The 12,562-nt window shown below is 38.6% G+C and overlaps 1 protein-coding gene across 2 annotated transcripts in view; it reads left to right on the top strand.

The window, feature by feature from the left end:
- Positions 1-10,353, top strand: part of npr2 (natriuretic peptide receptor 2) — a 46,044-nt gene extending 35,691 nt beyond the window's left edge. For both annotated transcript variants that reach the window (XM_088392411.1, XM_088392412.1), the window contains exons 17-23: positions 2,541-2,687; positions 4,778-4,901; positions 5,452-5,520; positions 5,599-5,773; positions 6,764-6,862; positions 8,906-8,997; positions 9,856-10,353. In XM_088392411.1, the coding sequence (XP_088248537.1) occupies positions 2,541-2,687; positions 4,778-4,901; positions 5,452-5,520; positions 5,599-5,773; positions 6,764-6,862; positions 8,906-8,997; positions 9,856-9,918 (769 nt within the window). In that variant the 3' untranslated portion in view covers positions 9,919-10,353. The remainder of the gene's footprint in view (positions 1-2,540; positions 2,688-4,777; positions 4,902-5,451; positions 5,521-5,598; positions 5,774-6,763; positions 6,863-8,905; positions 8,998-9,855) is intronic.
- The last annotated feature ends 2,209 nt before the right edge of the window (positions 10,354-12,562 follow it).

Raw genomic sequence — 12,562 nt, forward strand, 5'->3', positions numbered from 1 at the left:
TGGAACAATTTACCAGTAGTGTAATTTAATATAAATAGAATACGTCTATAAAAAAATAATTGGTACCTGGAGTAGCAAAAGATGGAATCAGTTGTTTGTGGCATTGTTTAGGTGAGAGGGGCCAAGCATATTGCAAGTGGGCCAGTGACCCCCCAGCTCTTCAAGTGTTGAAGCAGGAGCCTACCTAACTACCTACCTACCTACCTACCTACCTACCTACCTACCTACCTACCTACCTACCTACCTACCTACCTACCTACCTACCTACCTACCTACCTACCTACCTACCTACCAAACCAAACCAAACCAAACCAAACCAAACCACCCCTCCCTCCCTCCCTCCCTCCCTCCCTCCATCCATCCATCCATCCATCCATCCATCCATCCATCCATCCATCCATCCATCCATCCATCCATCCATCCATCCATCCATCCATCCATCCATCCATCCATCCATCCATCCATCCATCCAGTTTCTGTACTGTTGTTTTCCAATTTGAAGAAATAGTACAAATGTCTTTAGTGTGCTTTGCCACTACTATGACCGCTCTTCTATTGGCTCTGGGAAGCTGACTGATGTATAGCTTTCCATTTGGAGTGGCTTGGCGTAAGAGAGCTCTGTGTGATTGATAACCTCTGAATCACTCAAGGAAGATCTTGACAGTGGCATGCACAGTCCTTCCTTATGTGGACAAAGCCCTTCATTACAAGTCATGTCGGTTATTCTCAGTAAGTAAATGTATGTCGTTGATGTGACGTAATGAATGTGTTGTGATATTTGGCTTGTTCATGAGCTTGGGCTTGAAGAGCCCAGTAAGAAGAGGGGTGTTTTGCACTAAATGGTTTGTTAGAGTTAGAACTCCGCCAAAAGCTGACCTCCCACTGTCTCTCTCAAGTCCAACCGTGTGGATACTACTTTCTCTATATTATAAGTATGTTTAAACACTTTGTAAACAAGAACACACTCAGCCAGTCTCCACCAAATTGCAGTTTACTGCGCCTAATGTATTTTGATTGTTCTATCTGCATCTTGATCTAGAACTACTTGAAAATGCACATTTATTACCATGACTGGGCCTGATGTTTTCCCGAAATGTTCCAAATCTCTTGTGAGCAAACAAGAGTTGATTTTTGTATCAAGGAGCTGTATCGTCCTATTGTAGGCAAAATTGAAAACTGATTTTATCCATGCCTTTTTCAGTATTGTGTACGAGGGGGTATTATGTGAACTTCTCAGAGGAAAAAATGTCATACTTTTAAAAAATGAATGACAAAATTATTTGACAAATGTAAAAACAACATTCTAAGACCAGCAGGCGCCTGCTTTATCTAGAGACCTGACACACAAATATCGGCTAATGTCATGAAATAGTTGTCTGCTTAGATGTTAAAACAAAAGCAAAAAGAGGCAATTTAGAGTCCATTTTTAGAACCTGACACAAGCATTCACAGTCACGTGTACTGCTAAAACTGATCGTATTGATATGCCTGAAGATTTTATTTGGCAAGATGTTGAACTGCAATCAAGTTGTACCAAAATCCACCATTACTGTGTGTTTTTTTTTTTAATGAGCATCAAGCACATGTCTAAAATACAATGCATTAAAAAAATTGCGGCCATAGCAGGCCTTTTTTTGTCTGGCTTTATAACAAGTTTTTGTAAATGCAGTAAAATGAATACTACAAGAATTAATGGACATTTTTTGGTCCTTGCCGAATCTTTAAAACATATTATATGTAAGTTTTAGTTATAATTAAGCAATTGACAAGTCTCTGTAATGATTCTGCCAAGGGGTTCTCTTCACTTTTCTACTGGCTCAGATAAAAGATGCAAAACAATATATATAGCCTAAACGGTGTGATTGCACACAACGTGATGCTAGTCCTGAGTATGTTTCATGTCTCCGATTTGTTGTTCTTTAAACTTAAGACAACGTGTGGGTGTTTGTAGGATGTGTGACACACAAGAAACAGGGCAGCAAGCCAGCCACTGATACCACCAATGTGGTGCATATGACTCACAATTTTTTTCCGTTGGAGTAAATTCCTGGATATGTAATCTTTGTGTGTGCATAGTATGTGTGTGCGCTTGCCCGAGTGCATTCATATCTATGCAGACATCTCATGAGAAGTCACATTACACAAAACATGTACTACATAATTGCAGAAATATGAGAGCTACTCTAATCATGATGAAAAGTTCATGTCGCATGATTTTGTGTTTGGGTCATACAAAAACATGTCACCACTATATAAATCACAAATAAACGGTGATAAGAGAATCCAAAGTACATTGGTGTAAAGAAACCCCACTTTTTGCCATTATGGTAAAGATGAAAGATCATAAAAGTAGTTCAGGGAACTTTTTTCCCCATCTCACTTCCAGTAAGAGTTGCACAATGCCTTTAAGGTGAGATACAACATTTTGATTCTTGACATTGCAAAGGTCAAAAGTCCAGTCAGTATACGTATGTCTTCTGTTTTCTTTGATGAACGGGCAGCAGTTGTCTGACTCTGCTCTCTGGGGGTGTTTTCCACAGGGAAGGCAGCACCAGTATTCTTAACAACCTGCTGTCCAGAATGGAGCAGTACGCTAACAATCTGGAGAATCTGGTGGAGGAGCGAACACAAGCCTATCTGGAGGAGAAAAGGAAAGCGGAAAATCTTCTCTACCAAATTTTACCACAGTAAGATGAACAACACTCACAAATCACTCATGTTTTTCCCCTGTATTTAAACTGTGGTACATTATGACAAATCCCAGTTCAGTGCTGGACATTTGCTGTCAGTTTATATTTTATACTGTACTTGTGGCAACACAAAAACACAAATCCACTGCATCCTATAAATTATATTACCATACCGGTTTCACTTATATATTTAGTTTGATTACAAGTTTATTTTTCATATTTATCGATTAATCGACAAGAATCGATTATCAAACCAACCGATAACGATTTTAATAATGGAGTAATTGTGTTTTTATTTTAGAATTGTCAGCCTCTCAACAGTAATTTTTGTAGTCATTCATGTAAAAAAAACTATTTAATCAAAACAAGTCATTTACAAAGGTTTGCTTTTACTTTGGAAAACCATAACTGCACCATAAATTCAGTCTGGTGAGTAATAATCTCTTGTGTTAATTTAATGATTATTTTGTTGTTTTTATAACTGAGCAATACACGCTAAACCGCAGTAAATGGAGAAATTTTGTAGTACTTTTTCATGCATTATAAAGTTTAACCAATTATTCAATTAATGGGCGGCGTGGTGGAGCACTGGTCAGCACATCCGCTTCACAGTGCAGAGGTGGTCGATTCGATTCTGGCTCCGGCCTTATTGTGTGGAGTTTGCATGTTCTCCCCGTGCCTGCCCGGGTTTCCTCCAGGTACTCCGGTTTCCTCCCACGTCCCAAAACATGCATGGTAAGCCGATTGAACACTACAAATTGCCCATAGGTGTGAGTGTGAATGTGAGTGGTTGTTCGTCTCTGTGCGCCCTGTGATTGGCCCCCAACAAGTTCAGGGTGTACTACACCCGCCTGCCGTCCAAAGACTCCTGGGATAGGCTCCAGCACTCCCGTCAACCTCGTGAGGATAAGTCGTACAGATAATGGACAGATGGAGAATTATTAGCCCAAAATTCATATACAATATCATTGCTACTTATCTGCAACAACCGGCATGCCCACTTGCCCGAAATGCACATCTTGGATATTTATCAAGCAAAATAAATGTTTGATGTGCTTGGGCCTATTTAATTAGAGCAACATCAGAGCGGGGCAAACTGAAAAAATGGGTCTGTTGTGGCTGTAGAAATTCCTTTTGCACATTAAGCATACAACATTGATATTTTCACTTATTTTTTTTATATAAAAGAAAAACAACACTCGTGAATTATTACACACACATAGCACCTATCTGTTTCTCACAGTTGTTAATGATAAGCAAAATGTATTCTCTTATTGTTATTTTCTTTATTTTCATTCATTGAGTCACTCGTTGGTCTTCGTCATACAAATCAAAAGGAGGACCTGGTCTTTTCAAAATACAGTGGACACTGTGCAATGAGCGATACTTTAATGGATTGTGATATTGATGTGTTTTGCCACAATTAGAGCATTTGTTTGGCTTGCACTGCTATGATGGATGTGTGAAACATTAAAACTTAAACGGGAATCAAGGTGTGTATCTATACAATACAAATGACGTATGAACTCAAGCGAATCCTGTCAATTTTTCCAGTGCCACTCAAAATGTAGTCAATTTTGGTAAATCCCTTTAATGATTAAAGACCTGTTATCCTCCTCAACACCATTTTTAAACTGTCCTCCATGGTGCCATCTCACTGCAGATGAAAGGGAACAGAAAGGCCTGACAGGCGACCTACTAATGAAGTTGAAGTAAAGAGCAGATAGCGGGCTTAGGCGCCATCACTAGGAAATCTCCTCTTTCTGCAACGTTCTACCCAGTTTCCCATCTAGGTCATACAAAGGCACCCAGTCAGCAATAGATGAGCTTGGAAGAAAGGACAAATACTTTCTCAGTCATTTGTTTCACATTAGTGTCAGCTCTCGCAGTCTTTGCTTTTGTTTGATAGAAACATGAGAAGAATTAGCAAAGATAATTTTAATTAAACCTTGCAGCTATTGTGTCAAACAAAGATTTTTAGCTTACTCATGAAACAGCATCAAAAGAAACACCATCGACTCTGCCAGCATCTTATTTGCTGACATGTATATTTGAGTTTTGAACTTATGTGTCTATTGTGCTCGCAGTTCTGTAGCAGAGCAGCTAAAGCGAGGGGAGACGGTTCAGGCGGAAGCCTTCGACAGTGTCACCATTTACTTCAGCGACATCGTGGGCTTCACATCCATGTCTGCGGAGAGTACGCCTCTTCAGGTACTCACTTATCTTTGACGTCCTCAAACATGTGCCAAAGTAATTCAACTTCAAAAGGCTTTATCATTTCCCATGTACCAATTTCAACTTCTCTGTGAGATTTACACTTCCTGGAGTGAGTCTTTCCACACTAACTGCAACTCGGAATAGTGTCAGAGTACACTGACGCAGAGTTGAGTCATATTCAACCGCAAGCACTATTACCAATTCTGGAAAGAGGTTACTTTCCAGGTAAACACTGTTATGATGACCGACTTGAACCAATGACTCATAAAGTGATGTTTGAACAACCTTATGCCCTTATCCTAAGGGAATTGGCTTATTTACTGTGATATCAGTTGTGTGGTTGAATTTCTCTGATACACAAAGCGTTATGAGGCAACATAGAAAGCTGCAGTAGCTTAAATCTGAATGGCTGTCTATCCGTGTCCTGCAATTGGCATGGAGTCCTTGTCCTTATCAAAAAGCCAAGCCAGCTGACACACAGGTAGACGGACAACACGTCAATCCGTTGTCATCCATTTTCACAAGCTGCTCTGTTCCTCTCCAGGTGGTTACGTTGCTCAATGACCTGTACACTTGTTTTGACGCCATCATCGATAACTTTGATGTTTACAAAGTAAGTCCGCGTCTCAGTGCTGAGATTGAACAATAGATCAATGTGGAATATGAATGGCAAGTTCTATTTATCCCTGAGGTGGAGACCATTGGCGATGCCTATATGGTGGTGTCAGGGTTACCGGTGCGGAACGGGAAACTCCATGCCAGAGAGATCGCCGGGATGTCATTGGCATTGTTAGAACAAGTGAAAACTTTCAAGATTCGACACAGACCCAATGACCAGCTGAGACTCAGAATAGGCATCCACACAGGTGAGAATGTATGGTTGGACATAGAACCGAATGTTTTGCCACAGACAATGAGTGGTGGGTACTTGGAATATCTTCACTGGCTGTTACCAATTGTCAGGGTCTGCTGTCCCAAGTTCTCCACACGACACCCACCAAATTATCTGAGTGATGGATTTCTTTTCCTTAAATGCTGATGAAAAGTCATCAGAGAAAGCTGAACCACACACACACCTTTAAAATAGAGGGGTCTTCATAACCTTTTTACACCTCTTGCCAACAGCACACAAAATCAGTTAGAGTGCTCATGCAATTCAGCAAATGCTTGCTATTCTATTGCTTTCATAGTAGATCACACGCCACACGCCCTCCAACAGGGTAGGCAATTTGTTAGTGTAAGCCCAGCATTTGAGAGCTTAGTAAATGAGGCCAAAGGTAGGACTGCTGGTTTATGCCATGCTGTGGTCCATGTCAGCAAACTAGTTAGCAGAATCAAATGATATAATTATCAAGAATTATAGTAACATGTATTTGTAACATTTAGCCTGATGCACTTTACGGACGACATTAGCCACTGACCTGATTTATTTTCTGACTTAACCCTGACATGTTGCAATAAATCAGCGTGTTGACCTGTGCTCATGCTGCAATTGAGGAAGGTGGAAAGTTGCATTACTGCTTTCAGGTTAACTTTCACCTCTGTGAATAAAAAAACACAGTAAAAAAATAATTATTGCTTTCTATCTATCAATCGACCGACCGACCGTTTGTTCTATCTATCTATCTATCTATCTATCTATCTATCTATCTATCTATCTATCTATCTATCTATCTATCTATCTATCTATCTATCTATCTATCTATCTATCTATCTATCTATCTATCTATCTATCTATCTATCTATCTATCTATCTATCTATCTATCTATGCATCCAGCTCCACAATTGCTAGCTACATAATTAATCAATTTTTTTACGTTCGACTATATCGTGTAATAAAATTAAATTTTTTTAGGTCCAGTCTGTGCTGGAGTGGTCGGTTTGAAAATGCCCAGATATTGTTTGTTTGGGGATACTGTCAACACGGCATCTCGAATGGAGTCGAATGGAGAGGGTGAGTGTCAGAGTCCTTCTTATTGTTTATTTTTCTCAGAACCCCTCAAGGGTCTTTACACGACTGTCTTTTCAACATGTCATACAAAAAACAGGCTACAGTGAAGGCCGGCTACTCATTTCTATTTGCTTGCTGTCCCATTGCTGTGGAGTGCGAAACAATATTTGTCTTAAGCGACTAACTACTCAACTTGTTTTAGTGAGGAACTGAAGAGATTATTTTTGGTCAAGTTTTTCCATTTGGTATGTCAATAATTTTTTAAAAGACCAAAGCTAAAATTCTGAGACTAATAATATTGACTTTCTTTTACTTCTGCCTCTCAGAACAAGTGAATTCATGATTTTGCTAAAAGAGGTCGTATTGGAAAAAAGATTAATGGCAAAAACTTGACAAATTTTAAAGCCAAATGTCTCATTGGTGAATGAAATATAATGAATACATGCCAAATTTAGTTTAAGCTTCCAGCCATACAATGACGTGGATGGGCTTTTTTGAAGATACTGTTGACATTGTTTATTCAGAATTAATCATGTTTTCATTTTAGAAAACATCCATTTTGAGACACATTTTTAGATGGATTTTTTTTTTTTTACCAGAAACAAAAAAACAATGGCATGGTTTGAACTTTAAAAATTGCCTATCGCCTATCACATTTCAGTATTTTTTTTTCTGAGAAAAAAATCACTATAGATTAAAACTTGGATGTAATTCAGAGTAGCTCTCTCAGAGTTTCTCTCCCCAGTTTGTAAAGCTGTCTCAATATAACCACCATTACTGTCTTAATAGCTGGCAACACATTTAGTACACCTGATAATGAACATGTCCAATTTGTGTCCAATAGTTTGTGTAAGCAATTATTTTGGTAGGACTCACCAGAGGTGCAAAGGCTTTCACTGGAAACAGCTTTCACCCCTCCATTATGACATTACAAAGCTGGTAATGGTTAGACACTTTACTTGCCTTCTCTACCTTTGTTTATTCCAAGGTGTTGCCAATCTTTTTATACCTAAGGTCATAGAGAACTTTGTGAAAAATTCTCTTCTATCCTCAGTAATTTCCACGCCATATGGGTCGTAGATAAGCCAGAGCAGGGGTGTCAAACTCATTTTTTTTTGCGGGCCGCATTGTAGTCATAGCTTCTTTTGGAGGGCCATTATGACTGTCAACCCAAATAAATGTATGAGCACCTCATATTATATACAGTAAAAGCTACAAAACAAACTGACAAATAACTCGTTTTCAAATCAGACGAGTAAAAACTGGTCAAATATTTAAAAAAAAAGATATTATTAAAAGTGAAGACAATTTGCAATTCTAGTAATGACACACAAATTTGATGATGTGGTGGGCCGTATCTGGCCCCCGGGCCTTGAGTTTGACACCTGTGAGCTAGAGGGTCAGATAATGTTCGTCAAGTACACAGTAGTATACGGATTTTCACAATTCATGAGCCGGCCCGGTTCCTATCTTGTTGCGAATAGCAGACTGGAGGGCGCACTTGGACATCTGTCCGCAATGATTATTTTTTCAAATCTAAGAAGCTTTACAAAACTTGAGATGAAATCAAAATTTTCCTCGTCATTCTCTTTGTAATGTAAGCCGTGTAAGCTTTTTATACTGATGGTTCTATTCTTGACCTGCAATGACGGGAACTCATGTTCTCAAAGTGTGATGGTATATAACTGGAGCAAGTCATTGGACATATTGATTGACTGCTAAGTCGCTTCCTGTGTTCTGCCTCTGCTGGTAAATAATTGAGAGCACTCAAAATGTAGGGGCCCTTAGCCAGCAATAAACTGCAGCCTGAAGCTGCCATCAAGTTCTGCGTCTCAAATGTCTACAATGTGCAGCAGCTGCTAAGAATAATACAGAGAATAATAGTCAAGCGTGATTGGTCAATCTTTTAAAAGCTTCTATTAAAGTCTTGAATAGAAAAAGGCAAATGGCAATTTGGATAGCAAAAGCCAAATGGCAATTTAATAATAAAGATTTGTTGTTATCTGAGTCATTTAGGAAAAATAAATGAGAATGTGTGTTTCACAGCTCTGAAGATCCACGTATCTTCAGCTACCAAAGAAGTGTTGGATGAGTTTGGCTACTTTGATCTGCAGTTACGAGGAGATGTTGAAATGAAAGTAAGCTGTTTATACCTTACTTATTAACACAAACTTCACCAGTTTCTTTGTTTTCAATGTTATCATTTTTTTATTGTCTGATAATTCTCTTGCAATTTGATAGTTTTTACCAGGGATACTTGATATATCTTTTCTCCCCGAACAATACCAGAACAAGAGCTCAATTCTGGAGTGGTCACAATACCGATACCAATTACTGATACCACTAGTACTTTTGATCAGTAAAATTATCCCCAGCAAACAACGACGGATAATCTAAAACAGACCTACATTTTCCAATACAGCAATTTTCCTTAAAATTGCACATGTAATCAATGTCAATTATCCATTTTTCTCATTTCTTGGTATCGTTACCCAGCCATGGTTATTACTTTAAATTGTCATTGCGAATGAGATTTTTTTTTCCTACCCTTTCAATATACAGAACATGCACCGTCAGTTGGGCTTTCTTTCCAAAAAGGATGCCCCCTACTAGCATTTGAGGTCCCTTCATAAACAATCTGCAATGAAATATTATTTGCATTAAAAACAATGCATCCATCTGGTGTATTGCTGAGCAGGACATTTTGTATGACTCTTACAACTGTGAAAATGAGCATGTTCATTTTTTTCCCGTGTCGGATTTTTAGTATCAACGTGAGCAACATTGAGCAACGTCAACGTGATTAATGTTGTACAATGTGACAAAGTGAAGAAAGAAAACCTTTTCAGACAGATCTTAGCATTTGAGAAAATGATTTAGGGGTGGAATGTGATCTCCGTGATCACCTTGAAAATAGGAGGGCAAATTGAGGATATAATGTTACCCTAACACACCCTTTGTTCCTCTTGATGAACTTATTGATTTGTGTGTTTCAGGGCAAAGGTAAAATGAGAACCTATTGGCTACTCGGGGAGAAGTCTGATGTGTATGTTATCTGAGAGGCGAAGACGACGTCAGACGACCCGATGGTCGAGCCACTGTTTTATTTGTTCTAGAATAAGTCTTGTGTGAGATTTCCATGCAGAGGAACATAAACCATACACCAAAAAAGTAGAGGATATTCCAGGTATTTTTATGACCTGTATGCTGCAACTACAAAACAAAACAAGTGTTTTTTGTATGAAGAAATGTTCTTTCCTCAGAGTGAGTACTTTTCACAGAAAATATCTTATTTTTTGTGCTTTCTATAATCAGATTTGTATAATGTGTTTTGAAGTCAATGATGTATTATTTCCTTAGAACAACCTTTGAAGTCAGTGTTTATGTACACTGCTGGCAGGCTTTAATAGTGCTAAAAAGGACAATGCAAGATTTGTATATATGTATATCCAAGACACTGTAAAATATTTTGTTCAATAAACTCTTTAAAATTTCCTTCTTTCAGTCTTTATTTTAGAAATAGTGTCACGTCTCGTCCCCAGCCGTTCCACTATGTGTCTGTTGTCATGGTTTCTGTCTGTGTGCTCGCCCCTCCCCTCCTGTGTGCCCATGATTAGTTTGATTTTTCTCACCTGCCTCTTGTTACCTGTCGTGCATATAAGTCCTCACGCCCCTTTGGATCATTGTTGTTGGCTTAATGTCCTCATGTCCTATGTTTCGCGTCCCTGTCGGTTTGTTGTTTTGTTAAATCATGTCAGTTTGCCGAGTCTGTTAGTTTGTGTTCTCCAATAAACCCTGGTCCAAGCTGCATTTGGTCACCCTGCTTCATCCGATCCGTGACAAATAGTATATTATGATACAGTATCGTGACATTTTAAGATCCTGTGGTGTATAATTGCTGCTTGTGCTAATTCAATTCTGTTTAGTTCTTCCCAGAGAATTACCTGCCTTGTCAGTTTATATTTCTTCTTAGATTACATTTTGTCAAGATCTGAAATCCAACCAATGTTCCATTAAAAAAAAAAAAAAAAAATCAATTAGCTTCAGTCTGATTCAGTGTATTTAGCTGTGGACAAATGAGAGGAAGTGAGGCGAAGATGTGAATTGGCAGTGAGCATCTGTGTCGTCATGACATCACTGCTCATTAGATGCTCATTATCAACTGTGGCACTTGGACTCTGGATATGTGTGTGTGTGTATGTGTCTCTGCTGGAGACCATCTTCCCCTACTGCGTGGCTGTAATTACCGCCCACTTCCTCCTGGTAACCAATGCCTGTTAGAAGCAGAGCATGAGAGAAGATCACTGAAGTTCTCTGCTGATCCATGCGTTTACCTGTTTACTTCACCCAAGTGGCCTGATTGTCCATCATATTGATATTTGCAACCCTTTCCCTTGACAGAAAACCTGATGAACAGTCCGTCCACATGGCATTTTTGGTTCACGTATAATAATCAGACGTGTCCCTTTCTTGACAAGAATATCTTTACGTGACTTTTGGATTCCTTTGGGTTTCCTTAGTGTGTGTTTTCGTGCGTGGGTTTCGGTTTATGGTACTTATTATTAAACCACCTGTCATAATGATGAGAAACCATACAGAATTGTTTCAGCGAAGATGCAAGGAAATTAAAATTGACCTTGTAGTATAGACAAGATTTAGCTGGCTAACTGAGCAGGTCAAAGGTAGCAAAAGTGTGATGCTAGAATGGTGGGTTATTTTAATCATAATTGATCTTTTTAGAAAATTGTGCATTCAGATGAAGCTGTTTCAGTTTTTATTCTTATTATATCTCCCGCAAAATGACATGACACATAAGAGACACAAATAAAGATGCGCCCCTCCCCACTGCCCAAAATTGATGTGTTACATGACATCTAAAAGGACAAGTGCAAATCTTCTTCAAGGCTTTCTGGTATCATGTAATGTTCTGACAGAAAATTTGCATACATATAAGCTAAGATTACTTGTCGCCATAGCTACCACCCACTAATCCTTCCTGAATGCTCAGGAAGGATCAACATCTCCAGGCATTGTCCTGTGATTGACAGAACACATATTATGAGATGCACTCGTAAAGCCCTGTTTGATTTCCCAGTGACATTGCTGCTTATCACAATCTCCATATACTGAAATTGCAGGTCGTTCAAGTGCTTGTATATGGATCATTTTATATTGTTCTTGCTCTAGTGAGTGCAGCATTTTATTTCCAGGTCTTAAATTAGTGCAATGATTAGTTTAACATTGAGTGAAGCTCTCAATTCAGGGTGTCATTGCCTAAGAAAATTTTCGATTTTTAGTTTACATTGAAGTTTATAACATAACGTCCCTAATAACAACTAAACGGCAATTAGGCAATATCACACAAGAGGTATTAATGTTGTACCTCCCAATCTTTTTTAAATTATTCTATTTCTGGTTAAGTCGTTGCTATTGTAAAAACAGATGTTTGTAAATGCCACACAAAAGAGAATCGGTCTGCTTTAATGAAGGACTACAAAAATCTGATAAATATTGTTAAGGCTGAAATCTGAGGATTTGGACCATTATAAGTTAAACCATGGCTCTAACTGATTGATCATTAAAATTTTTGATAAATTTGACAATCAATTTGTTGTCGATTAATCGGTTAATTTTGAGAGCTCTACTCGAGATTTCTCGCAGCACTTACCATGTATCTTCAAACAATAATGTACAGTGGAACCT

Source organism: Syngnathus floridae, chromosome 12 (assembly GCF_059516105.1).
Source record: "Syngnathus floridae isolate MCC-2025c chromosome 12, RoL_Sflo_1.0, whole genome shotgun sequence".
Taxonomy (NCBI): domain Eukaryota; kingdom Metazoa; phylum Chordata; class Actinopteri; order Syngnathiformes; family Syngnathidae; genus Syngnathus; species Syngnathus floridae.